Source organism: Centruroides vittatus, unplaced genomic scaffold (genome assembly GCF_030686945.1).
Source record: "Centruroides vittatus isolate TY-2023 unplaced genomic scaffold, ASM3068694v2 contig_1776, whole genome shotgun sequence".
NCBI lineage: Eukaryota > Metazoa > Arthropoda > Arachnida > Scorpiones > Buthidae > Centruroides > Centruroides vittatus.
The window spans coordinates 516,085-543,455 of NW_027121087.1; the positions used below are offsets into that span (position 1 = coordinate 516,085).

The 27,371-nt window shown below is 31.6% G+C and overlaps 2 protein-coding genes across 2 annotated transcripts in view; both read right to left on the bottom strand.

Moving 5' to 3' along the window:
* LOC136969331 (uncharacterized) overlaps positions 1–27,371 on the bottom strand; it is a 127,628-nt gene that overhangs the window by 86,678 nt on the left and 13,579 nt on the right. The window contains exons 2-5 of the mRNA XM_067263460.1: positions 26,059–26,260; positions 25,622–25,979; positions 18,723–18,826; positions 18,488–18,642 (exon numbers count right to left, since the gene is read on the bottom strand). Coding sequence (XP_067119561.1) covers positions 18,488–18,642; positions 18,723–18,826; positions 25,622–25,979; positions 26,059–26,087 — 646 coding nt within the window. The 5' untranslated portion in view covers positions 26,088–26,260. The remainder of the gene's footprint in view (positions 1–18,487; positions 18,643–18,722; positions 18,827–25,621; positions 25,980–26,058; positions 26,261–27,371) is intronic.
* Positions 10,193–17,748, bottom strand: LOC136969283 (solute carrier family 22 member 13-like). Its single transcript, XM_067263396.1, has 5 exons — positions 17,687–17,748; positions 14,516–14,730; positions 14,265–14,446; positions 14,057–14,196; positions 10,193–10,336 (listed from the first exon to the last, which is right to left on the bottom strand). The coding sequence occupies exons 1-5, from the start codon at positions 17,734–17,736 to the stop codon at positions 10,279–10,281; spliced, it is 645 nt and encodes a 214-aa protein (XP_067119497.1). The 5' UTR covers positions 17,737–17,748; the 3' UTR covers positions 10,193–10,278.

Genomic DNA, 27,371 nt, shown 5'->3' on the forward strand with positions numbered 1-27,371 from the left:
ACCTGTTAACATAAGATTTGTAACTGTTTTTACGATTAAACACTTGATACTCATTATTCAATACTCATTGAGTACATGAGTAGAGTTAACTAGCATTAGAGCAAACAGTTTACAAAATAAAATAATCATATATTTCATCTCATCATGATTACTTTAAGTATATTATTACTATATTACTATAAGTAATCACCCTTCAACACAACTGGTATATGCTTTATGAATTAGTGACTTTTCCACAGTACAAAATAAGAAAATAAGAACAACTTAAAGTAATGATAGTACCTTCATTAGAATAAGCCAGTTCTGAATGTATGACTCTAAGCAATCAGCTAAGCTGTTCCAACGTACTGTACATCCATCAATCCAGCTAAGCTGTTCCAACGTACAGTACATCTTGTGGTAATATCAATCCTTTTCCACCCGCCTCTTAGTATTTGGCTTTCGGGAAATAATGATTCCAGAAGTATACAATGATGTGCTTAACTTGTTCATTAACCTCTTTAATATTGATATCTTGAACCAGTAATTTTAAAATATGAGCAGAGCATCCATAAGTGACAATATCTAAATTTTCTGTCATTGCTAATGTTTCTCTCATTCTTTTCATATTGATTGCATTGTCACTTACCAGGCTTCTTACTTCACAGCCATACTTTTGATTGCATTTTTTTATTGCTGCACTTGCAATAATTTGAAATGCAGTTGCAATCAAATAAACTGTTTCATTAGGATCAGTCACACAGACACAAATCACTGGTTCATTATGGATATTACTCCACCCATCAATCAATAGCCATAGAGACTGTAATATCCTTTAACTCATCAGCTGATTCATTCTCAATGGAATTGTATACAGTATCCTGCAAGGGTCTCCCAATTTCTTTTCTGTGTGGAGGGTCATATCCAAGTCACAACATCTGACAAAATTTTATAAATTTGGGGTGTTCTACATGAGTAAAGGCTGAATTGGTGGCATATATAAATTTTGTGCAGTGGAGATCCAATTGCATTTTTTGATTAGTTGACGTTTTCACAATAAATGAATCAATGAGTTGCAATTTTACTTTGCTTTGAGATGCAGTGCCAATGCCACTAGTGGAGCCAGAAGTGGTGGCGGAGCGCTATTCACTGGTCTCAGACTTAGGCTCCTGACTTTCTGACTTTTGCCAATCTAAATAATAAATATAGAAACAATAAATTAATTACTAATTAGGTGTATGTTTTTAAAATTACTACTATATACAGACGTGTGCAAATTATTAGACTCAAGTCGGACCAGTGCAATATAAAATGATACATTTTAGGATAAGAACCAAAAATAATACACTTTATGCATGAGTCTAAAATTTACACACTTCTGTATGTTCAGTTCACAATGATTACGATACGTAATTGTATACTATTCACTTTAGTTTCCGAGGCCTAATTAATTTTAGCTGGAAAAATTTTTAATCTATTGATTTTTTTATATTAAATAATTATTTCCACGTAAAAGCGAATCTGACAGCCGAAATACTTGCCAGGGAATAAATACCCTCCAAAAAACGTGTTTTTATAGAAAAACTATATGAAAAATTTAAAATAACCAAAAAATGCTTTTATTTGATAAATATAGCTGCAGGGATTATTACTCTTTCATTTGACAGATGTAAAGTTCACACGTGCAGTCTACATTGTTTACAAACCAGTTGACAGTATAACACAAAATTTCTGATTTTTATGCTATTAAAATAGGGAAGAAACTGAAAAAAGGTATATATATAAAAATTCTACTGAATAAAAAACAAAAAAAAACCTGCTGATTCATAAAAATCATCCAATAGTATTTTTAAAAATTTTACCAAAGTCAAAACGATCTTATAAAAGTTTAGAACGATTTAATTAATTTGGTTTAAAAAAACTCTCATAAAAAGCAATGAGGCAATTAATATTCTAATTAATAAAACGTTATAAAAAACCTTTCGCGGCAAAAGTAATTAATAAAATTTTCATAGGTCATAGATAACGATGTATATGTACTAGCCCATACATTTTTGGAAAAGGACCGTTTTTTCGTAACGCTATGTAAACTGCCCGAGAAGACAGAACTATGTAACTCGGGCGAAGAACTTAAAAATATCTATACAGGTACAAATTAAGTTATGACCCAGATAAAACTTTATAGCAAGCTCTAGAAAAAATTAAAACTTATAACGGGTCAAAATACTCACCCAGCTGTTGCAATTCCTGTATATCATCCTGTATATCTTCAATATGCTTTTTCATACGAGCGACTGATCCAGCCATTTCTTTTCTACATATTTTGCATTGCACCCTGCATGCCGGTTTTCCTGGATTTCCAGAAATTAGTTTATACTGGTTCCAGTTATTATCACGTCTTCTTCCCGCACTCATTTTTTACTTAACAAGTAACAACGATAATAATAATGTCTTTTTCCATCCACGTAATATTACAATACATTAGCTGTATTGCTAACAGTATTAAGTGGCATGTGCTGTCAGGAAATCTCCTCTTAGTGATAAAAGTCGGTGTGTCACGTGCTTTTATGACCTATGACAATGAGAAAAATTTTCCATTCTCACGTTCACGTTTAGCGCACAAGTCAGAAAAATGTTTTATTACATAAATTTAGTAAATAAACATTTTTTAAAAATTTAAAACATTATTTTAAAGCAGTATTTTATAACGTAATATAAAACTATTTTAAAATAAAAAAACAAAGTTTTCTAAATAAAACGTGTATTATTGTTTTATTTCAAAAAAAAACAAATTTGCCAACCCTGATTAACATACATGTATAGAGCATATAGGAAAAATTCTGTATTGCTTTTAATATTACATCAAAATCAAGTGTTTCTTTTCTCCTTAACTTACAGTTTGGATTTCCAAAATTAAATGGTGATTCTATATAGATATCGACAACAGTTGTCGATAAATCAATAGATTAACATTACTATAAAAATATTATAATACATCTATTATATGTATATTAATGCGTACTATTAATAGGTAAATACGATTATCAACATAATCATTCGCACGGTTATGAATGGCTCAAAGCTTGTGATAAGAATAGAAAACTATACAGATAAAATCCTTCGTCTAGTTTTTATCAATAAACTGTCTGTTAATTTAAATATATTTTTAAAATAAGGATTGATATAGGTAATCCTCATTAATTCGAACTCGGATCGTTCGAAATCCCGTTAGTTCGTAACCGTACTTTTGCCCCGGAAGAGGATATAGAGATTTACACGTTAAGGAATTCGGTTAGTTCGAAATACGGCTACTTCAAAATTCCAAGTGAAAATTCTGTCCCAACTGTCAAATGCTTACGTTAACTCGTTCGTTTAGATCGAAGTGTTTCCATGCTACAAGAGAACAATAGACTGAGAGCAACCGTAATTTAGTCAATATGATTTTACTTTTACACTAATGAATTTTCGGGGGTCTCCTAACGCATGTACTACCCACTTTCTATTATCTCGTAAGATGTGGCTGATTTTCGGGATTGCAAGATTGGGCCACGAGTAGCAGATTGAGATATATGTTGAGCTCTAGGCTACTTACTAGTTTTGGGCGACTTACTAGTCTTTGAGCCATTTTAAAAATAATTTGGGCTTCATTTCGAGGAATTCTGCTTTACTTTTTGTAAAACCTATCCGGTATCTTGTGAGGTTCTCACCAGACACGTGCTGTTTACCTTCACATTTATATTATTATTATTATTATTATTATTCATTAACGAAAATAGCGTTTTATATATGTATCGGTATTCTGTTTGCTTAATAAATTACATCATTTACGTGGCATTTGGCATATTGTATCGATATATACATATATATCTCGGATAATTCGAAGTAGCGATTATTTCGTCCCTTTAATTTCGAATTTACGAGGATTTCCTGTATATATACGTGAATACAAAAGAGATATAGAAAAATTACATTAATTTACAAACGATAGATCAAACTCTGTGGAGTAATATTTTCTTATTATTTTACCGTTTTCAAGTAAGAATATATTTACTAGCTTTATTAAATTCGATGATACAACATAAATTGCCTTTGCTATAATACTGCTGGTTGCTATAATTTAAATTGAAATTTATTCAAGTTATTTTTGAATTGTAGTGCATATTTAAAAAAGAGGAAAATCAGAATTTAAAAAATAAAATAAAATCTTCAATTGCTTCTTAGTAAAAATAAAATAAATATAAAACATCTGATATTTACCGTATATCTCGGCGGATAAGACTGCCTTCAGATAAGACGATGTATATATTTTCGTCAAAGTTTTATAGTTTTAGCATATATCTGTCCAATAAGACGACTCCCAAACTTTCAACGGCCTAAGAATTTAGTTTAGATCAGCGATCATCGTCTGAATAATAATACTGTATAGCGTATACGGAGTTATGTCCTATTCCTAATTTTTCGAATGAACAAATTTTATTTTTTTTGCATCTGGCAATTTTTGCAAACATTCGCACTAATTCGAACATTCGGGTAATGACCACGACTATTCACAAAAACGTTGTATGGGCTATTCTATTTTGTGCACATACCCTACTCTCTTCTAGTAGATAATTACGGTTTGCCTGTCTTTTTATAATGGTTTTAATTTATATAAATTTCAATCTAATTTTTTTCTATTTGTCCTATAAGACGACCCCAGATTTCCGGGGCCATTTTTTATGGTTCAACTATCGTCTTATCCGCCAGATATACGGTATTTGCACTAATAATCATCGTTAATTTCTAATTGATACAATCTCCAGTCAAAAAGAATACTAAGTCTGTACGTAATAAATATACAGTAACACAAGGTTCTAAAAACGAATTTTGAAATTATTAAAAACATTGCATAAATTTCATTAAGAATTTCATAGTTACATCTGTTTCAGAATTAGCTGCCGTCTCCATATACTGTATACTGTATATACTGTTAAATGAAAATGCAAACTTGCATGTATTATAACTATATAATTTTTTAGTTTCATCTTCATCTTGAAATCTACACTTATATCTCTGTGTGATTATTTTAAAAGTGTTTTATTTTTACTTTAATGTATTTCGTCTTTTATAAAATGTGCTAACTTTTACAATAATGCAAGAAATTTTACATTTTTGTAACTTGCCATTTATGTGATATATTGTCCCTAACAAGTGAAATTATCCATTATCCTCTTCATAATATTCAACACCACGAGTTTTTCAGATACTTTTTCATTTATTTATTTTTCGTCCATTAAAAGGTGATGTCAACCATTTTAATAATATTTCAAAAACTTCAAAAAATATTTTCAAGATTGTCTACGAAAAAAATCGAATATATTCAATCTTTCTTTACATTTTATTTGAATTATTTCTACTCTTCTACGCTTCCTTGAATTTCCATTGATGTGTGAAGGTTGTTTTCGAAAATTAAGCTAATAAAAATATGCATAAAGTTAAATTACATGTTAGAATTTTGAAAGGAAGAAAACAGATTATTATTCGCCATATCATTTTAACTAAAACTTTAAACTTTTCTAGTGTTATTAGATATATATTATTATAGTGAAGGTTTTATAATTAGTGTTTTGTTTTTGTTTTATAATTTAAGTAACTTTGTCCAGAAAGTAAATTTTCTGTTTATGTGCCCAAAAGAAATTAAATAATCGTCGAATAAAGCCAATTTCTAGTTTGTTTTAAAAAATTTGAGCAGAAAAGACAGAAAATTCTGTTTACATGTCGATTTCATTTCCCGAAAATGAGACTATCTATCTATCTATCTTATCTATTAAGTTTAGGCAAAAGGGGTATATGGTTGTTAGACCAAAAGAAATTAGTGTTATGATTAAGATTGTTTGGTTAATTTGAGATAAGAAAAAAGTCTCTAAAATTAAGTCTTTTGAATAGAAAGAAGAGGAAAAGGGAAGGCCTATTATTGTAATAGATGAGATTATCGTGCAAGTACTAATAGTAGGAGAGGAGATTAAAAGAAGGGATATTTTTCGTATGTCTTGATTGTTTTTTATATTGTGAATGGCAAATCCTGCACACAAAAATATTAGGGCTTTGAATAGGGCATGGGTGATTATGTGAAAATAAACTAGTTTTCAGTCTTCAAAACAACAAAAGGCAGAATAAAATGAAAGGAAAAAAAGCGAGTTAAAGTAGGATTATCTACAGAAAATCCCCCCCAAAGTCATTGAACAATCGTCTTTTCCAATATAAGGAACAGCAGACACCACATTAGTAATTACAGTCGCCCCCCAAAAAGACATTTGCCCTCAGGGTAAAATATAACTAAAAAAAGCCGTAATTATAGTAAGTAAAAAGATTACAACTCCTCTCATTCAAGTAAAATGAAACTTAAAGGACCCAAAATAGATTCCACGACCAATATGAAGATAAAAACAAACGAAAAATATACTAGCCCCGTTAAGATGTAAATTACGTAAAAACCATCCCCCGCTCACATCTCGACAAATATGGGAAACACTAGAAAAAGCCAGATTAACCATCCATGTATAATGTAAAGCCAAAAACAAACCAGTCAAAATTTGAAAAATCAAACACAACCCTAGCAACGACCCAAAATTCCAAAAGTAAGAAATATTTATTAGATATTTTGTAAACTGATGTGTAATCGGGTTACGTTCGCTGTGTATCCAACCGTAAACGCTGATGTATCGTCATCAAACGTTCTGTTACTATTGGCTATTTACTTTCCTTTTCTGCCCATAGCAACAGAAACTCTGGGTATTTGTTTTTGTTTGTTTTTCATACTCAGAAAACAGAAAAATTTTTTTTTCTTTCTCGTTAGTTTTCTGCAATATTTTCTATTTCCTTTTGTAATTCCTAAAACTTAAAGATGTATTATTACTTTCCCAGCTTTGTTATATATAACAGAGGGAAAGTATGGCCATCGGTCAAAAAATGATCCCTCAAGATTTTTTCATTTTTCCACTCAGGGGACCTTGAAACGTCGAGAAATGCAAAGAATATTAAATGTTTTTTCTGAATGTATGGATGTTAGTGTGTGGCAGAGCCGCCAAACACGATTTTCTTCATTCTGTTTAAAGCTTAATAACTCCTGTGCTTTTTGTCGAAAATTTCTGAAAATTTTGCAGGGAGATTTGTGTATTATGAGAATAGGAGTTATTCATTTTTGGTGGGTAAAGGTCGACGTGGTGGAGAGATAATGGGAGTCGTGTGTATTTCCAATAGGGTCAGATTTAATGACGAGTTTACTGGTTATTAGCATTTAAATTTTTTTTTTTTTTTTTTTTTTTTTGTAAAACTTATTTCTATTCTCAACATTAATCTTTTTGCCATTTTATAATAATTAAAAATGTAGACAGTTATTCTAATAAAATATCGTAACAGATAGCGCCAACAGAATTTTAATTGTTGCTGGAAAACTTAACCAATTCGCTGCAGGCTTTTTCAGACTGTGTCTATTGAAATAAATCTGTAAGGAACACACTGCCAAATGTGCATTTGTAAACTTAAATATGTTTCTTTTAAAAATGGCATTGAGCACCGAAAAAAAATCGTATATCTATATATATAAATGAGGATGTTTGTTTTTTTGTTTGTTCGGTATACACTCTTAGGCCGTTCGACCAATTGCTACGAAACTCGGCAGTTACATTTACGTATTTCTTACTTAGATACTGTCGTACATCCCACTGCAAAACATCTATTCCATGTCTGTAAATCAATTTATATCTATCCATATTCGATTTGCTGATTTACATGTACCGCCATCTATTGGCAAAAATTTAACAAAATAATAAACTAAATATAATTCTTATAAAAAATATACAATTTTAAAAATATATATGTTATATATACTTAATTACTGCGACAATAATATAGTGCAAAAAAGACGCACTATATCATTACTGAAATATTTAGCATACAGCACTTGCCTTCCTGGAATCAATAGTGTTTAAGCCTGCGATAAATCTATAAGTATTTAATTTTTCACATGTAATCGTAAGAAATCGAGTGTTTCCATTTGAGATAAACGGTACTTTCTTAATTCTAATAAGCACTCTCCAGTGGCCCGAGTGCATTAAAACGACCGCACTCTGGTTGTCATGGGTTAAAACATGGCCGACAGGCACAGGCTACCCACGGGGAGTTTTCCGGGTTTTCTTCACCTAACTAGGGTCCAGCTTCCCATAAAAGTCTTCCCGGAATGCATCCTCTTGGTAGATCGCTTACGTCTGGCGTTACCATAAGTAAGCAAACCAAAATAATTGTAACGAGCGATTATTTATAGTGACATAATGCTGGGCTGTAACTTTTCATCACAATGTTCTCAATTCTTTTAGTGGTCGTATTGCTCCTGTACGTCATACTTTTCCTGTTAGCAATTGAGTCACGTCAGTCATCAATTTAACTCCGTTCAGGGAAAAATTTTGAATCGAAATAACGTAACTTCCGGTATGTACTAGAAGTTCATGTGGAAATCTTAAAGTCTCTTGACCTTAAGATTTCCACATCTGGTTTCTATATAACGCTTTATTCTCGAGATTAAAGAAGTACAAACAAGGACAACAGTCGAAATTTATAAGTTATACATTTTTTTTTCTTTTTGAAATTGCAGTCCAATAATTTTTCTGTAAACATACGGATCACTTTTCAGATATTAATAGTAGACCAGTATTAATTAGTAGTCGTTGACCAACCTCTCTTACAAGAGGAGGTCGATATTGATAAAAACTCTTTTTGAAAGTTTAGAAATTGTTTTTATACATTCAGATATAATATTAGAATCAAATATTTGAAAAATAATTTTCTAATATAAAAGCGAATGTGAATTAAATAAATCCCTCATAATTTTATAGTATAGAAGTAAAATTTTTCTGTCAGAAAAATGATACTTCTATAAGTATTGAAATTTCTGTTATTTTCTTAAATAAAATTATTCTATATTTACATTTAATAATTAAAGAGATGCTGTATGTTAATGTATATTAATAATTTTGAAAATGTTTTATTATTGAAGCCAGTGGAACCAGTAAATAGGTATGACCAGGAAACCCTGACTCCCCAGAAGGCCCTTGTTACTTCTGCCAAGAATGTTCTGAAATAAGCAATTAATAAACATCTTTTAATATAAAACTCAGTATAGCCTGTAGTTGTTTACAAAATAAATAGCTTAAATAATAGTTGGTAATATTTTACTTGGTTATGATTTACATATATTATAAAATAAGAAGTTTGATGTACTTGCAAAAGTTGAAATATAATCGGGCTGCAACTTAAAAAAAATTATAGACCTATAAATTCCCATTGTCGTCCATTTGTCGTCTGCCCGTCTATCCCTAATCTCGAGAACAGGGTTTAGAAAAGTGAAATTTAAAACCAGACATGGAAAGCCATGGTAAACAGAGTTATATAGATGAAAGCCTAAACCAGATATGGAAAGATTAAAGGTAGGAAGCCCCGAATAACTATATATGAACTTCTGATGCAAAGCAAAAGTCATGTTATTTCAATTCAAATATTTTCCCCCGAAAGGAGTTAGATAAATGACCGGCACGATTCCTTTTGCTGAAGGAAAAGCATGATGTAAAGGGGCAAGACACTATAATACTAATTTCAGGTGGAGAGCATATATTTTAAATTAAATAAATTAAAATTATGATTAAAAATTGCAGCCCGGCATTGTGACCATGTTACAATAAATAATTGCTCGTTTCTCTTTCGTTTAATTACTTTTATTAATTTACAACTTTTTATTGCTAATTCGAAGAGAGAAGTCTATTTGGCCAGAAAAAATTGCTCACATTTCAATAATTTATTTTCGAAATATTATTCTTATACAAAATTCTCACAATAATTCTTCCTATAAACATATTACTAGTATAGTTGCTGTGTAAATGTACAATTAATAATAATAATAGGTCTAATTATAATGAAAACCAAATAAATATATAATGAAATTAATTTAAATTTTCTGATTTTTATAAATTACAATATATTCGAGATATTTATAAACATTTTTAATCAAAACACATTTATTTGCAGTCTTTAAATTAATATTAAGCTTATAACATGTAAGAATTCCTGTTATATATTCTTAATTCAATCTTTCGTAAAATGCAATATTAAATAAACGTTAGTCAATAATTGATATAAATGTAATCATACATTAATGTATACAGTATATAAGCCTAACATATATTATATAAACTGCTGAAAGTGCAATCTTAAATATATTTTCTAACTGTAGTAATATCTATTGTATATTCAAGTTAAATAATTTGATGCTTAATTTTCTTCGTCATCTTCATTTTCAGCTTTCATTCCATTCACAAGAAGTCCCTTTCTGAAATAAATATAAACAGTAATCATGCATAATCTATATATATAATCGAGACGAGTTGACAATAATAATAATAATAATACAATAGAGCATCGATTATCCGACCCCCGATCAACCGTCACATCGGTTAACCTACCGCGTTCTAGTCGGTAAATTCAAGTGTCCGATAGTGACGTGGCGCTACAATATTTGGCTATGTCTTGGCTACTTTAATATTATTTTTGTTAAATGTTTTAGCTGGCAACATTGGCCCGACCCTGAAAGGGAGGCCAGTATTTAAACCAGGCTTAATTTTCAATTTTTTTCTTTATTTTGTGGAAAATAAAGAAATAATTTTTAACGATACAATAGTGACGTTTATTATTTTAAAAAAAATTTTGTTAGGTTTAACATCGATGAAAATTCAATGTGAAGTAGGTTAATAGCGATATACTAATATACTAATTACATGGGATTTACTAATATACTATACTAATAATATATTTTTTCATACTTTTTGGTTATCCGTTTTTTCAGTTATCCGACCAACCCCAGTCTCCAATTGGGTCGGATAATCGATGCTCTACTGTAATAATAATAATAATAATAATAATAATAAACATTCACAATTTCTGGTACAAAAAGTTTACATCACTGCACCAGGAACTAGCTAAACATCTAACACACATCATCATCAATCCACAAGACATGCCAAATTTTCTTACCCAGGGCATCACCTACATGAAACCTAAAAACAACAACACCACAGACCCCACACAATACAGACCAATTACATGTCTTCCAACACTCTACAAATTATTGACATCCTGTATCGCAAACAAAATATACAAACACGTTGAAGAACACGACATTCTAACAGAACAGCAAAAAGGTTGTCGTAGAAACCACATGGGATGCAAAGAACAGTTACTCATAGATTCAGTCATTCTACGGCAAACACACAAACAACACAGAAACATACACATGGCATATATAGACTACAGAAAAGCATTCGACAGTGTTCCACACAGTTGGCTGCTACATATTCTACACATGTACAAAATACATCCATCACTCATTGCATTCTTTCAAAACACTATGCAGCACTGGAGAACAACACTACATCTCAGGGTTAGTAACACTTCCATACAAACAAACCAAATTTTTATTAGGCGAGGAATATTTCAAGGAGATTCCTTGAGTCCTCTCTGGTTCTGCTTAGCCCTGAACCCATTATCCAACATGTTAAACAACACGCAATATGGTTACAATATCAGACACGAAAAAACAACACAGTTTACACTGTCACATCTCATGTACATGGATGACATAAAACTTTATGCATCCACACAAAAACAACTTCATCAACTCCTACAAATCACACATTCATACACCAAGGACATACAAATGGAATTTGGCCTAGATAAATGCAAAACAGTTCACATAGAAAAAGGAATCCTGAAGAAAGAAGATTTTGCACTTGGAAATGGAGACATTATTGAATCCATGGAAGAGGGCGAGTTCTACAAGTATTTAGGATTCCAACAGGCCAAACTAACAGAACATACACAAATAAAGCAAAGATTAATTAAAGAATACCAAAGTAGGTTAAATGCTATTCTCAGAACAGAGTTAAATGCAAAACACACAGTTAAAGCAATAAACACATATGTCATCCCAGTACTCACATATTCTTTTGGAGTTATACATTGGACTCACACAGATCTTGAGCAACTCCAAAGGAAAACAAGAACAACACTTACTAAGCATAAACAACATCATCCTAAATCCGCCACAGAAAGATTAACCCTTCCACGTAAAGATGGCGGACGTGGCCTGATTGACATAGTTAACCTTCACTACAAACAAATACAGTCACTGCGAGAGTTTTTCTACAAAAAACAAGAAACATCACAATTACATAAAGCAGTAACTCTAGCAGACTCGAATAACACACCATTAAACTTACACTCACATCATATGAACACAACACAACATATAAAAAGCATAGACACCATTAAGCAATCGTGGGCTCGAAAGGCACTCCATGGCAGGCATCCTTATGATCTGGCCCAGGATTTTGTTGACAAAACTGCGTCAAACAGCTGGTTAGCTCGGGGATGCCTCTTTGGGGAGACGGAAGGATTCATGATTGCCATACAGGATCAGGTCATAAATACTAAAAACTACAGAAAACACATACTCAAAGATGCAACACTCACAAATGACACATGCAGAAAATGTCACGTCATGCCAGAAACTATACAACATATCACCTCTGGTTGCAAGCTCTTGGCACAGACAGATTATTTACACAGACATAATCAAGTAGCAAATATAATACACCAAGAGCTCGCAAAGAAACACAAATTATTAGACATCCACGAACCATACTACAAATACATCCCACAGACAGTATTGGAAAACAACACGCACAAAATGTACTACGACAGAGCCATAATCACAGATAAAACAATTTACCACAACAGACCAGACATCACACTCATTGACAAACACAATAAAATCACATACATTATAGACATATCCATTCCAAACACTCACAATATACAAAACGCATGCACTGAAAAAATTAGCAAGTACACAGAACTCGCCCAGGAAATAAGGCATCTGTGGAGGATGGATAGGGTGCTTATTGTACCTGTTGTTCTCTCCTCTACAGGTGTCATACCACACACACTACACAAAAGCCTGGGCACATTAGAATTGAATAGAAACACATACATCACACTGCAGAAAGCCACTATATTGAATACATGTCATATTGTGAGAAAATTCCTGAATACAGACACACACACTGATACACTTCTTTAATTTCTGTTTTGGTTACTATGCCTTGACTTTGGTCCGGCATAGTACACAGCCACCGGTGTTAACCGAGTATATCTCACTTAACACAAAAATAATAATAACAATAATCAGCGCAGAGCCCAAACGGTTAGGAGTTGAAAGCTGAAATTTGGTACACAGTTAGAATACGTCACGCGGACGCACACTAAGAACGGATTTTTCGAAATTCCTCTCCACGGGAGAGAGGGACAGGATTAAGTCTTATCATTTCCATCAACAATGAAAGTGTTAAGAGAAAGCGACGTGCAAGACGCGGATGCAGTTTTTTCGTTTTTGCGGGAAATCGAAATATTTTTAGACTCACTTAAAAATTCTCTAATTAGTCTGGAAACAGGGGGACCCAATTCTTGCATTCAGTGAAAACGGGTAAGGTTGACTATAATGTAATAATCTCAATCTTCGCTATCGTTACTTTTGCCCGAGCAACGCTGGGCCTACCTGCTATTTATTGTATGTTTTTAAAATTATTTTTAATAAGCATTGTCAATATTTATTTATCGCACTGCTGAGTAGATTAAACAAATTTATTTTAGTGCAAAACGGAATATACTAATATGAATCTTATATCAGTTAACATCTTTACTGTTAATAAAAATACTTTTTTGCAATTTACTTTTATTAAATTATATAATTAAATAACAGATATGTAAAGCTTAGATGACGCAGGCTTCGATTAATTATTTATAAACTTCCGGTCTAGAACGGAAGTCATGTGTCTTGAATTCAAACTTTCCTCACAACGAAGTGTGATGTATAGGAACAAGACATCACTAAACTTCACACAAGATATGGCAGGCTTAGGAACCGGAGACCCCGATTAACTTTCTGGTCCAGACAGGAATTCCTATTATATAAATTATTTCGTATTGTACGTACCTTTTTCTATCTTCTACTTGTGATAATATATCAGCCAATCGTGAATCTTTAGTTTCCGGTAAAAATAAGGTCAAAACACAACAAATAAGAGAAAGTGTTCCAAACAACGCAAGAGGAAATGAAATATGAACATTGTTGGCCTTAAAAAATTATACAATCTTTCATATTAAATAATAAAAACATTTTACTTAAATTAAATAATACGTACTGCTTCTCTCATAAACGGAGCTGCCATTGAACCTACTCTTCCCATCATTGAAAGTAATCCTATTCCAACATTGCGTACAACAGTGGGATAAGTCTCCGTTGCCAATAAATACAAGGAACTTAATGAAATCGTTGTACAAAATCTGGATGTTACAGTAAAAGCAATTAGAATGATTGGATAACCTGCAAACATATGATATTTAAATCTACTAGTAATAATCGAAATTAAAGTATTGAGACATTAAAAAATACCTGATTGGACTGCAATTGCTAAAAGATACATTAAACCACTTCCTGCCATAGAAACGATCAGTGTATATCGCCTACCAATAAATTTTTGAAGATAAAAGTAAACGACAGAAGCTGGTATTTCTACAACAGCAGCCAAGAAGAAGAATAATAATATGTCTATTCCAATATCATAGGCTGAGAATGACAATCCATAATATGAGAGGACAGTTGTTATTCTGTAGAAGAAATTTTAAGTTACGAATAGTTAAACTTTCGTTTTATTTCAGTGAATTCTGATAAGTATTTTCATTACTTAAGTATGTTTTTTGGTAATTTACGGATTTTCATTTTCATATTGACTATATACATGTACAGTACACAAATAGAATATGCTTCCATTAATTTCGCTGTACAATTTATAAGTAGAATTGTTAGAGCTTAGTTGTTACGAAATATAAAACAACCCAAATACAATACAGCAGTGCCCATACTTCGAATTTAATTAATTTCAGGAAGCCATTTGAACTTCGAATCGTTCCAAGTCTGAATCAATTTATCCTATTAGAAATAACAGAAAGTGAATTAATCTATTTCCAGGCCCGGAACAATGCCCATTTCAATAAACTTAAACAGCAAATATACATACTTTAAGGTAAAAGTAAGACATTTAAATGCACGAATAATAAACTAAACCACAAAAGCAATGAATAAACGACGTAAGTACTGTATAATAAAATAATTACATTTACTGTTCACACACCGTGCACTTCAGCATGTTAAACATGGCCGCCAGATACGACACTTGTATCGCTTTGATGTTTTGCAATAAGTTCCTTTATCATCTTAATCGTCGATACTACAACCTTCCTATTAAACTTCGTTTCTATTACCCGCTTCTCGAATGCCAGTTACAGTAGTTAGTAAATCTTATATTGGGTTGAATAGAAAGTTTTGCATATTTTAAAACAAAATATGAAGTAAAGAGTTTTGAAAATAAGCTTCTAATCAAAGAATACAATCTCACATTATCAATAATGTGTTAAATTTCACAAGTATTATAATTAAGCCATGCATAAATTAAGTAACGACAGTCGTCAAATAAAATTAAATTGAAGTGTCTTCAGATAAAAGACATGTCAAATATATTACGCTTTACGAATTTCAGAAAGAATATAACATCGTAAGAACAATAAAAAGATTTCGTATTGTATATAAGGTATGCTTTAGTTTTTATTTGTATACGGCAACGCGACGTGTCCAGTGAAGAATGCCTCCAGGGAATGTCTTTTTTCGGAAACTGGGCCCTATTTAGGTGTTAAAATGAAAAGAAAATTCGGAAAACTCTATGTGACCAGCCCGTTGGCATGGCGCGAACCTAGAGTGTTTAGTGGTTTAATCCATTCGGCCACTGATGGGCCATGTGCATAAGGAAAATGATCCTAAATTTCCAACATGTCAAATGTGTGAATTTTGAACTAAAAGATACAAAACTCAAATGGACCAAAAGCTGTCGACCAAAAAAAAATAATAATAATAAATAAAAAAAATAAAGAAAAAAATTGCTAAAAATCGACAAATAACACATGATAACACATGGACTGAGGGAACTGTCTGAAACATAACTTCGGTGAGCCGCTTGACACGGCTAAAATCATATATTTGAAATAGTTACAGAAAAGTTAAAAATTTCCGATGGGATGAGAGAGCGTAACTACTGACATGTGGAGGAAAGGAAATGACATTTCCTTTAAATCGGTACAGGCCCGGGCATGCAGTTACAGAACAGACATTCGAAGAGCTAGGTAACGTAACGCCATCTACTGGAGACGAAAAACATAAATCTGGTTCCTTTTTTTAGAACTCGGATAACTTTTCCGTAGTTCAACCGAAATTCACCAAACTCTGAAAAACTATCAAGCAACTGTTTGGCTTTATATTCCAAAAAGCAGCATCCAAAAATGTCAAAGTACATTTTTTTAATTAAGCGTCAAAGAGGCCAAAGTCGACACTTTCGTTTTTTGAATATATCTTTTCTAGGAGTTCATTATATTGTCCTAAAAGTAATTCATGCACACGCCAGGTTTCTATTAACCATTTTTCCACCAAAATCAAAATCTAACGTGGAAAGTTTTGAAAAAATCGAACAGGAAAGTGTAAATGTTACCCCAGAATCCTGAGCTTCGTCCAGGCAAAAATAAAGTTTGAAAAAGCACTGAGAACACGAGAGCTCACCTGGGTGCATAAAATATTGCGTTTAGATTTAGAGCGAATTTTTCATTGTAAGTGCAGTTCGAATTCCGAATGTTTGTTTTTCTCACACATCTAAGGCCGGCCACACGACTGAGCTGTAGCGTTCCACAAAGCATCCGGTCAAATCCCGGTCGAGATTGCTGCAAAAATTTTCTACATAGAATCCACTGATGCGTTGTTCTCCATCCTACAACAATTGGATAGGAAGATTTGATCCCTAAACACTGCTAGTCGGCTCACGGCTTCTTCGCGTCCATAACGAATGTAAAGAAAACACTAAAACACTTCACGTGGCCGACCTGTTGGCGAGGCACGAACCCACGACCAAAGTTATCGGTGGTTTTATCCATTCGAGACCACGGTGGACGGTAATAACATATACAGAATTAATGATAAATAATTAACCAACAAAAATTTTACTTAACTGTCTTTATCAAATTCATTTTAGTATACAGTCAAACCTGGGTTTTCGAGCATAATTCGTTACTAAAATTTTTTCTAAATCCGAAACAAATTTTCCCATAAGAAACAATACAAAACGGATTAGTCTGTATCTGACCTCCAAAATAAAGCTTTTTTTCTTTCTTTCTTTTAGCTGTATTCATTACCTTTCTAAAAGATGTTCATTAAAAGTTCTTGCATTTAATTACTACTGTTAATCATAATACCAAACGCCAATTGTGTACAAATGAGAAATAATTTTTAAAATTATATTTAATAGTAATGCCGAATGATAACTCGGTTTCCGAACAAACTACTCGGTAGCTTGTTAGGCAACTAGTGTAACTACGAGTTCGAATATCTGTTCAGCAACTGATTTGTTTGAACAGCGAGTCGTTGGACTGTATAATTAAAATAAAATTCCAAAGAGTGTTCAGATTTCAAACATTGTATTTCATTAATTTTAACAAGGTTATTAACACCAGATTTTGTAGAACTTACGCAATTATGTAGAATATTAAACTGACTTTTAGCAAATGAGAATTTTTCATGATATTCAGAAATGTCACTTGTTGGCCTTTTTCTTCACTTTCCTAAATTTCAAATATATTCCTATTAATATATATATATAAGAAATTAATCATTCCCTAAATTAATAATAATCAATTATATATCAATCAAATATATTATTACAGTATTTTTAACAGTATACTCATTTAAAATGCATGATTAAAGAGATACGTTAGAACTTAATTACCTTCACAATGTTTTCAGTTATAATTTTGAATTTTTGACTGAAGTTTTCAATTTGCAGTTTATTCATTCTTACTGCTTTTCTCATTACTTTCTCGGCTTCAATTATTTTTCCTTGGGTAATAAGCCACCTTGGAGATTCCGAAGTGACCCTTTTTACAAAATTACAAAAAATTACGTTGAAAGTTTAAAAAAATGTCAGTAAAACAATTCATTCTTTAATTAATTAATTTAATTTTTTAAAATTAATTTAAAATGAGTTTTCTTACCACCATAATGGAAGACAGATTATGAGTGGTAAAACACATATTATTTCTATATAAAACCAATCTCTCAAAATCCAAACAAGTCCAGGGAGAACAAGTTGTCCCATTATATATCCCAGTTTACCCGTTAATCCTACCGCCAGTCTGTGTTCCTTTTTAACAATTTCTGTTGCTACATGACAGAATCAAAGGAAGTTTTTTGTTTTTAATTGATACAATTGAGTAAAATTGTTCAGCAGTTGTTAAACAATATTTCAATAATAATTTTTAAAGTAATACTTACCATGCACATACACGATTAGTGTAGCATTTGGCCTACCAAATGCAAGTAAAATTCGACATGCAAGAAACATCCAGAAAGACGAGGTAAATATACTTATCATACTGAATGTGACTGTCCATGCTGAACACAAGTAAAACATAGGTTTCCTGCCAAATCTATTTGTGAGTAAAAAAACATACATTCAGATATACGTATAATATTTGTATACTGTATATTTTAATAATAAAAAACATACTTATCAGATAATTGACCTCCAATGAAAACAGAGATTAAAAATCCTATAAAATACAACAATTGCGCAAAAGATACTAACCATGCTCTGTCACATACTAGATCCCACTGAAAATTAGTAACAGTAACTGTAATTCCATAAAATATTTTCTTACAATCGTAATACTAACACAAAATAATTAAATTATTAATTTACAAGAATTTTTCTGGATAAAGTTTACCCTTATTCATAAACTTTATTTTTCGTCTTTTTTTTTATTTTGCGGTTTAAGATAAACGTAAAAACTAAATTAAGAATAACTATTTTCGCGCCAGATTTAATGTTCTGTATTTGTTATGAGTGTGTTAATTGTTTTCTTTTTTCATGTGGAACATCACCCAATTGCAATGCATGTCGCTTGTTATTTCCATTTCCATATACAGCTGCTAAGGCGTTTTTCAGTTTATGTGTATGTTTTCTTTTTACGTTCCACACAGGAAGAAACAACTCGTAAACAGTTTCGTCTTACAGAAATCACGTTGTATCATAACAAATGTCATTGCAACACTATTTATCTATATGTTTTATTATTATAAACAAAAACAGTATTTACTTAAAGTACAAATTTCATCTACTCGGTAACGTTACATTGATTTTTAACGTATTTATTATAGAGCCAAAGCTTTTTTGAAAGATAAAACTATACAAAAACAATAGATTTGGATATTTTTTATAATGTAAAGTTGAAAAATAAATTTTATAAACACAATACAAAAAAAATGTGTCTTCTCACTTGTTTTTTCACACGCGCACGAGGAAAACAACAGTTCCACGACGGAGTCACCTTTTATTTGAGGTCTCAAATATGAAATTAATTAGAAAAGTATCTAATAAATATGCGACTACTACCAATATATACTTGTAGATTACGACAAATTGTTAAAAACATATGTTGTACAGTACGTACTCTGAATCAGAGTACTTACAGCATATGTTTTATGCATATGTGCAGCCATTATTTTTCTCTGAATTCTCGTCAGAGACAAATAATGGTTGCACTTCAGGTATGCTGAGTGCGAAGTTAGACTTGGCGAAATATTATGTGCCATAGATGAAACTTCAGTTTTGAAGTTAATATGTGTTAGTCGCAATATCGTAACGCAAATTTTCCTAATGACTTTTGTGTACATACGTTATTCATATCGGGAAAAAAAGGAAACAACAAAATAGAGAGAGATAATAAAAGTATGTTTAAAATAAAATAAAGATATTCCAAAGATTTAGTGTTTTATAAAAAACAGTAAATTAAATCGGAAATGAAATTCTATTGCTTATATTGTTAAATGTCGAAATGTTCCATATTTTTGTTGAAATTTAATATATTACAGTCTTTCTTTAGCACGACTTCACATTAAACGTCGTCGTTTATAAAACTGTTTATAAGTGATGTTTAAAGACGATTGTAATAAATTATTGTGGAAGATGCTTCACGAATATGTTTTAATATTACAATATTTAAACTAGAAAAATAAAAATAATTGTTTAATATTAACTATTATTTTATCATGTCGAAATTATATTTAGAAAAAATTTAAAATAATTGACAAATAAGAAATAGCACCAAAAACGTTACATTCAATAATTTTTAATAAACAAGATAACATATATATATATAGCATTTCACCCACCTATAGAACGCAAAATATGTCATTTTATCTAGTGTAAGCAGTGATATGTTTCTTTACGAGATCAAGCGATAAGTGTCGGCATTGATAGTATAGTGCAATATAAACAGAGATGAAAATACTTTCCAATATATTTCATTCTCTTACGGTTAAAACCACGAGTTCTGTTAAGAAAATGTTTGAACTGAAAGAGCAAATACTGCCAATTGAGAATCGTTCATGCAAGATACTTGCAACATCTCTAGTAACTGTCTCAAGAAATGAGCGCGTACATATTAATTCTATTGTTTTATAATTTTCAGATATTTACGGCGATAATCCAGTAGTAAGCAATGAAATAAAAGAAACAAATAGAAACACGATTTCCTATGTAAACACAAATTTTGAACCGTAAACTATAATGAATACTAAAGAATTACACATAAAATATTTTTCTGTATTTTTCAAAATGTAATCTTCAGAAAGACAAATTATCGATGTTTTCGTTCGATAAAATTGAGAAAAGTTATACACCTAACAATGCACACAGAGAAAAAAAATCTTCTGGCAGTTTTCAGACAGATTATTCGGTCGCGCCTGTGTGTGTGCCATACAGTCGTGCCTATCCATATCCATATTTTGCATTTTGAAAGTATCCTTTCCGGGGAAGATAGTGGCGCGTGTCTATGGCAGAGAGAGACAGCTACCTGTCTCGAATGGCCTGTACTGAGTGACGTGGAGCTTTTCAGACATATCGCAAGGACTACCGAGTGGTGCCACTTAGTGAGTGACTGAGTGATTTGTACCCTTTTTGAACAGCTATGAAAATATAATAGTTTTATTTGACACTTTTCCTTTTATAATAATACATTTCCATCTGGAGGTCATAAGACGGTTTTTATTCTGATTGGCAACACAATAAAAACCAAATTTTCTGAATTTTTAATTATGCTGTTTAAACAAAACAAATAATATTCTGGTTGATGTCGAATTACGAAGACAATTCGCTCCATAAAGTTGGACCCCCAAGTGTTTTGGGAGTTTTCGAGAAAACTATCGTGATACAAACGTAGAACAATTTTTTAGTTGGTTCAAACATTTGAGAAGTTCACTCGACGACTTTGACAATTAACAAATATTTCAATTATTGAAGCCGAAAAGAAAAATGAAAAAAAGATTTTCCATTAAAAAATCCGGAAACTAGTTGCTGGATTTTTTATTGCAACGTTTGGTGGCGCCATCTGTTATGATATTTTATTTTTAAAATAAAATATTATAAAATGGTGTAATAAATAATTATTATAAAATGCTAAAAACCTTAATTTTGAGGGTAGAGATGAGTTTCATAAAAATCGTAAATGATAATAACGAGTAAAATCGTCATTAAGTTTGACCCTTTTCTCCCCATTCCTTAGATCTTTAATTACCAAAATTTAATAGCATCAATTCTCCTAATACAGAAACTTCCGTGCAAAATTTCACAAATTTTTGAGAATAGGCACATGCGTTATTAAGCTTCAAAAAGGTAAACAAAATCGCGCCCTTCATACTAACATACATACAGAAAAAAATTCCTAGCATTTTTCATTTCTGAACGTTTTAAGTCCCCTGAATGCACAAAATTTTAAATTCAGGGGATGATATTTTCACCGATTATCATATTTTCCTTCTGTTATGTAGGCCTATAAATAGCCGGGAAAGAAAAAAACGGTAGAAGGTTAATACCGAATTGATTACCGATATTTCGAGATTAGATTTTAATCGGATTACCGAGGCCCCGGTTTAAGGTGGTATTTTTTCTATTTTTGCTTTGTTAGTACAAAATTGGCCTTTCGTTTATGCACATAAGTCAGACTTATGTCCATTAACGAAATCGGGGAGGGTAACGAGGGACAGTGTATCAGGCCCAACATATCGAGTCTGGCTGACCACGAAAAATTCTAGAAATTGCATGTCCGGATCTCGAATCCGTCAAAGCGATAAACTGACAGTTTAACTGCCTTGACAATCCGGCCATCTGTACGTCCATCATTGTAATTTCTATTTTGGAATCAGTAAATAATCTTCCAAGTAATTGGGAAGAGTGGAAAGAATTCTAATACTGTAATCAATATCTGTCTAAAAAAGTACAAAAATAAAAGTATTTTCTATTTATAAATTATAAAATTGATAATTTTTATTTGGCACACTCGATGTATCAATTTCTTTAATACACCGTATAATTTTATTTCATCACATAATTATGATTTCATTATTCTTGTCATTTTTATTTTAATAAAGTTATAAATACAGTAGTGAACCGAAAATCGGAATCAATTGGGGACTGGGGTTGTTCCGATTACGGATTATGTACGAAAAAATATATTAACCTGTCCGATGTTCAAATTTTTCTCCGTTGCGTGTCGCTTCGTGTTGAATTTTCGTCGATTTTAAGCCTAACGAAAATTTTTATAATAATAATCGAGGCTATCGTATCGTTAAAAATTATTTCTGCATTTTGTACAAACAAAATAAATATATTGAAGAATATAAAAACATGAAAATTATACTTTAGAAGTAAATTTAGTATCAAAAACGTTCGATTCAGCAGGACACAGTCCGACTGAAAATCGTGCCGATTACCGGCGATTCCGATTACCGGGGTTCCGATTTACGAGCCTCTACTGTAACAGGTAATATAAAAAAAATTTTTTAAAGTCAATTCCTACTTATGTCAACAAAGAAAAATTTTATTTTAGTTACTTTTTATTAAATAATTACAATTAATATAAATATGTATATACATATGACAGAATCACAATATTAAGTGGCAAAATAGAAAGAGAAATCGGAATTGAACCCAAAGCATAAAATTTCTTCAATTTTATTTTTTGAGAAAAATCGTTCACAACTGTTAACTCACTCTCGAAAATCATTTGGATAAAACGTCTACTTAAAGCAAAAATTTTCAAAAATTTATCGATTTTCGCAAGAATTGACCTCGCATTCTTCACCTTCACGTGAAAAAAACTGAAATCCTCGCATTTTACCGATTGAGCTACTGCCTGTTGATTTTAATTTTCATTACAAACTGCTAAAACTCTATTTAAAGTATTAATAATTAGGTTAATGTTACCCGTGGTATCGAAGATGGCGACGGGGAAATTTTTTTTCTAGATACTAGACGGCGACAGGGGAAATTTATTAATTTGCATAATGCGACAGATAGTACTGGTACGCCCCCTAACGTTTAGATCACTCGGTATTCTACTTCGAGATTATCCATTGTTAATCTGCTTCCAGAGTATCACTTGATAATTCGATTCGAAATTACCAGAAACGCGGCCATCTCGAACGTCGGGGGAAAAAATTTCCCCGTCGCCGTCTAGTATCTAGGGAAAAAATTCCCCGTCGCCATCTTCGATACCACAGGTAATATTAACCAATAATTAAATTTAATTAATGAATTAATACTTGAAAAAACTGTATTAACATCAAGTGTCATCCACTACAAGTTTAAAAAATTGTATTTGAACTTGAGTGGATGAATAATATATATATATATATATATATATATATATACAGGGGAGAGTGTGAACTAACAGTAGGAATTTAAAAAACAAAAAAAGGACAAATTTGTCATTCTATTTTAATTCTACGCCTTGTGATAAGTAAAAGGCCTTTTTTCCATGCCAGGATTAGCCTATATGGTAGGATTCTTTTCAATAACACTGCTATAGAAGTGTTTGTTTAACAATTTTATTAGCTACAAGCAAATGCATTAAACAAATTATTATATTTAACTATTCAATATATTGTTAACAACGTAACTAAATGCGATACTCTCAGGGGGAAAACATCTATATCTACTATATAAGTTACTGTATAAGTATAAAATACTTAACTTAAAATCGTCACGAAAGTTTTGACGATTAGTCTATACCAGGGGTGGCCAACTTTTGTGTACATAAGATTTACTTTTTATCTTAAAAATGTGTCGCGATCGACTTGTTGTCATAGGCATAGTCTAAGTGAAGAGGGGGAGGTGTGTAATACATACTATGTTTATCCCTTATACACTGTATTTCAGTACGAGGTGCACTCCCGCGAGCTATGGGTGGATAAGCAAAATATATTCAAAACTATTTTTCTATTTTTTAAACCACTTATTAAGTTTTCGAGATATAAGGTTCATAAAAAAATAAATTTTCAGACTCAACTTTTGATATTTGCAGCTACCAGTTTATTCCGTACAGGCGGTACCTAAAAAAATCTTTCAAGATAGATTTTTAGTAACTTACAATATAATTTAATTTTTTTATCAATTGCAATGTATAAGTTGTGGTACTATTTGTTCGGAAATATGAAAAAGTACAGTATGACTGATAATTTGATTGAAGACTATCATGGAAGAATGATATAAGATTTTTAGATTTATTCTTTGTTAATCTATCGATCGCGGGAGTGCACCTCATATTGAAACACTGTATATCTATCTACGTAAAAAACAACATAATTATTTAACGGGCCAAAAGACTCACATTCAGGGGAATTAAAACAACATGAGTAATTATTAACAATATTTATTGATTCGAATTAGCTACAGATAAAGACAGATTTGGAATCTATTTTATTACCTTAATAATAATGGGAGAAATAGTAATAATATTGTTAATACATGTACTAAAGAAAAGAAGCTACCGTATGACAGTACCAAATATTCAAGCTAAATGGCTGTGTTTTTCTATGAGTCGAGTCATAACTGCATGCGTACTGTTTGCGTTTGCTTGTTATGTTCAGGCGTTGCGTTCAGTTACAAGTGTAACACATAAAGTAAAGACATCGCGAGCGGTCAACCAAAATTGGCTTTGCGATCGACCGGTCGATCGCGATCGACTTGTCGGCCACCCCTGGTCTATACCCTAATATTCAAATCATTTAAACAAATTTAGTCTTCAAAAAGTAATCTTTGAGGTAGTTAATTTTAATTTCATTTAAATAGCATATTCTTCCAATAGTAACTTATAAGTATACTTAACTACTTGTTGGCGGACAGTAGCCTCAAATAAAACAACGGTTCCGCCGTAGACTTGTTAATACCTCTAAGAAAGCGTGTGAAGGGACCGATAGAAATGGACTCATGTATTGTATAGTCTAGTAAAAAATATATTTTTCTTTTCTAAATACTTAACTACTATTTGAATAAACTAAATAAAAATTCTCAGTATTTACAGGAGTAATAAGTTATAAATACGGTATTAAAATTGAAAATTTTCTCACTTTCTCGGTTATAGTGGATGCATAAAAGGAATGATCGTATTCCCACGACGTGCATGGAATTCGGGTTCTATTCTTCTCAGGTGATAAACTATACATTTCACATTTACTATACACTTGTTTACTGCCAATTGTTTCTAAAGGAATGCTGAAATTCTTCCATTCTTCTGTAGTCATATTCGAAAACTGTGTTGGCTTCGCACACCAATAATCAATATTCGGCGCCATGAATATTATACTAAAATTAAACCATCCAGCAGGAAGGCAAGAAGATACTAAAATTACGATGTATAACAGGTGCCATCTACCCCAGTTTCCAATTATATCTGTTACATCGGAATTTTCTTCCTTTACTTCCTCGCTGTAATAAATTTTAAAAAAATAATATCAAATCGATAATGCATAATTTATTAAATAAGAACAGAATAAGTAAGACTTGCCTATACTCTTCATCGGGTATATCATTCATAATGTTTCGAAGTAATGCCGAATTTACTTCGTGAAGTACTTTCTGTAACACTATTATAACACCAGAATGCAGAATGAAGTCAATTGGAAAGTGAATGCAATTTATTAAGAATGAAAAGTAAGTTTACAATAAATGAACGCAACGTAGCATTCAGTATGCAGATGAGCGTGTCTCTAATAATTATAGGCATATTAAGATACATCTATAGAGCATATAGGAAAAATTCTGTATTGCTTTTAATATTACATCAAAACCAAGTGTTTCTTTTCTTTTTAACTTGGAGTTTGGATTTCCAAAATTAAATGGTGATTCTATATAGATATCGACAACAGTTGTCGATAAATTAATAAATTAACATTACTATAAAAATATTATAATACATCTATTATATGTACAGTACATTAATACGTACTTTTAATAGGTAAATACGATTATCAACATAATCATTCGCACGGTTATGAATGACTCAAAGCTTGTGATAAGAATTGAAAACTACACAGATAATTGAATGTTGTATCGTGATATGATATTTTGTATTTTGGTTATATATTAAAACTAGACCTTTCGTCTAGTTTTAATCAATAAACTGTTTGTTAATTTAAATATATTTTTAAAATAAGGATTGATATAGGTAATCCTCATTAATTCGAACTCGGATCGTTCGAAATCCCGTTAGTTCGTAACCGTACTTTTGCCCCGGAAGAGGATATAGAGATTTACACGTTAAGGAATTCGGTTAGTTCGAAATACGGCTACTTCGAAATTCCAAGTGAAAATTCTGTCCCAACTGTCAAATGCGTACGTTAACTCGTTCGTTTAGATCATTAGTTCTCAAACTTTTTCGATCCCCCGCCCCCTTTTTCCATAAAGTTATACCCAACGCCCCCTAACCCATCAGTGACCCCAACTTTTGCCTTTGGTCACCGTTCATACCCTGCTTCCAGTGCCCCCTAGATTAACTCACCGCCCACAGGGGGGCGGTAACGCCCACTTTGAGAACCCCTGGTTTAGATCGAAGTTATTTCGAGACATTTATATTATTATTATTATTATTATTCATTAACGAAAATAGCGTTTTATATATGTATCGGTATTCTGTTTGCTTAATAAATTACATCATTTACGTGGCATTTGGCATATTGTATCGATATATACATATATATCTCGGATAATTCGAAGTAGCGATTATTTCGTCCCTTTAATTTCGAATTAACGAGGATTTCCTGTATATATACGTGAATACAAAAGAGATATAGAAAAATTACATTAATTTACAAACGATAG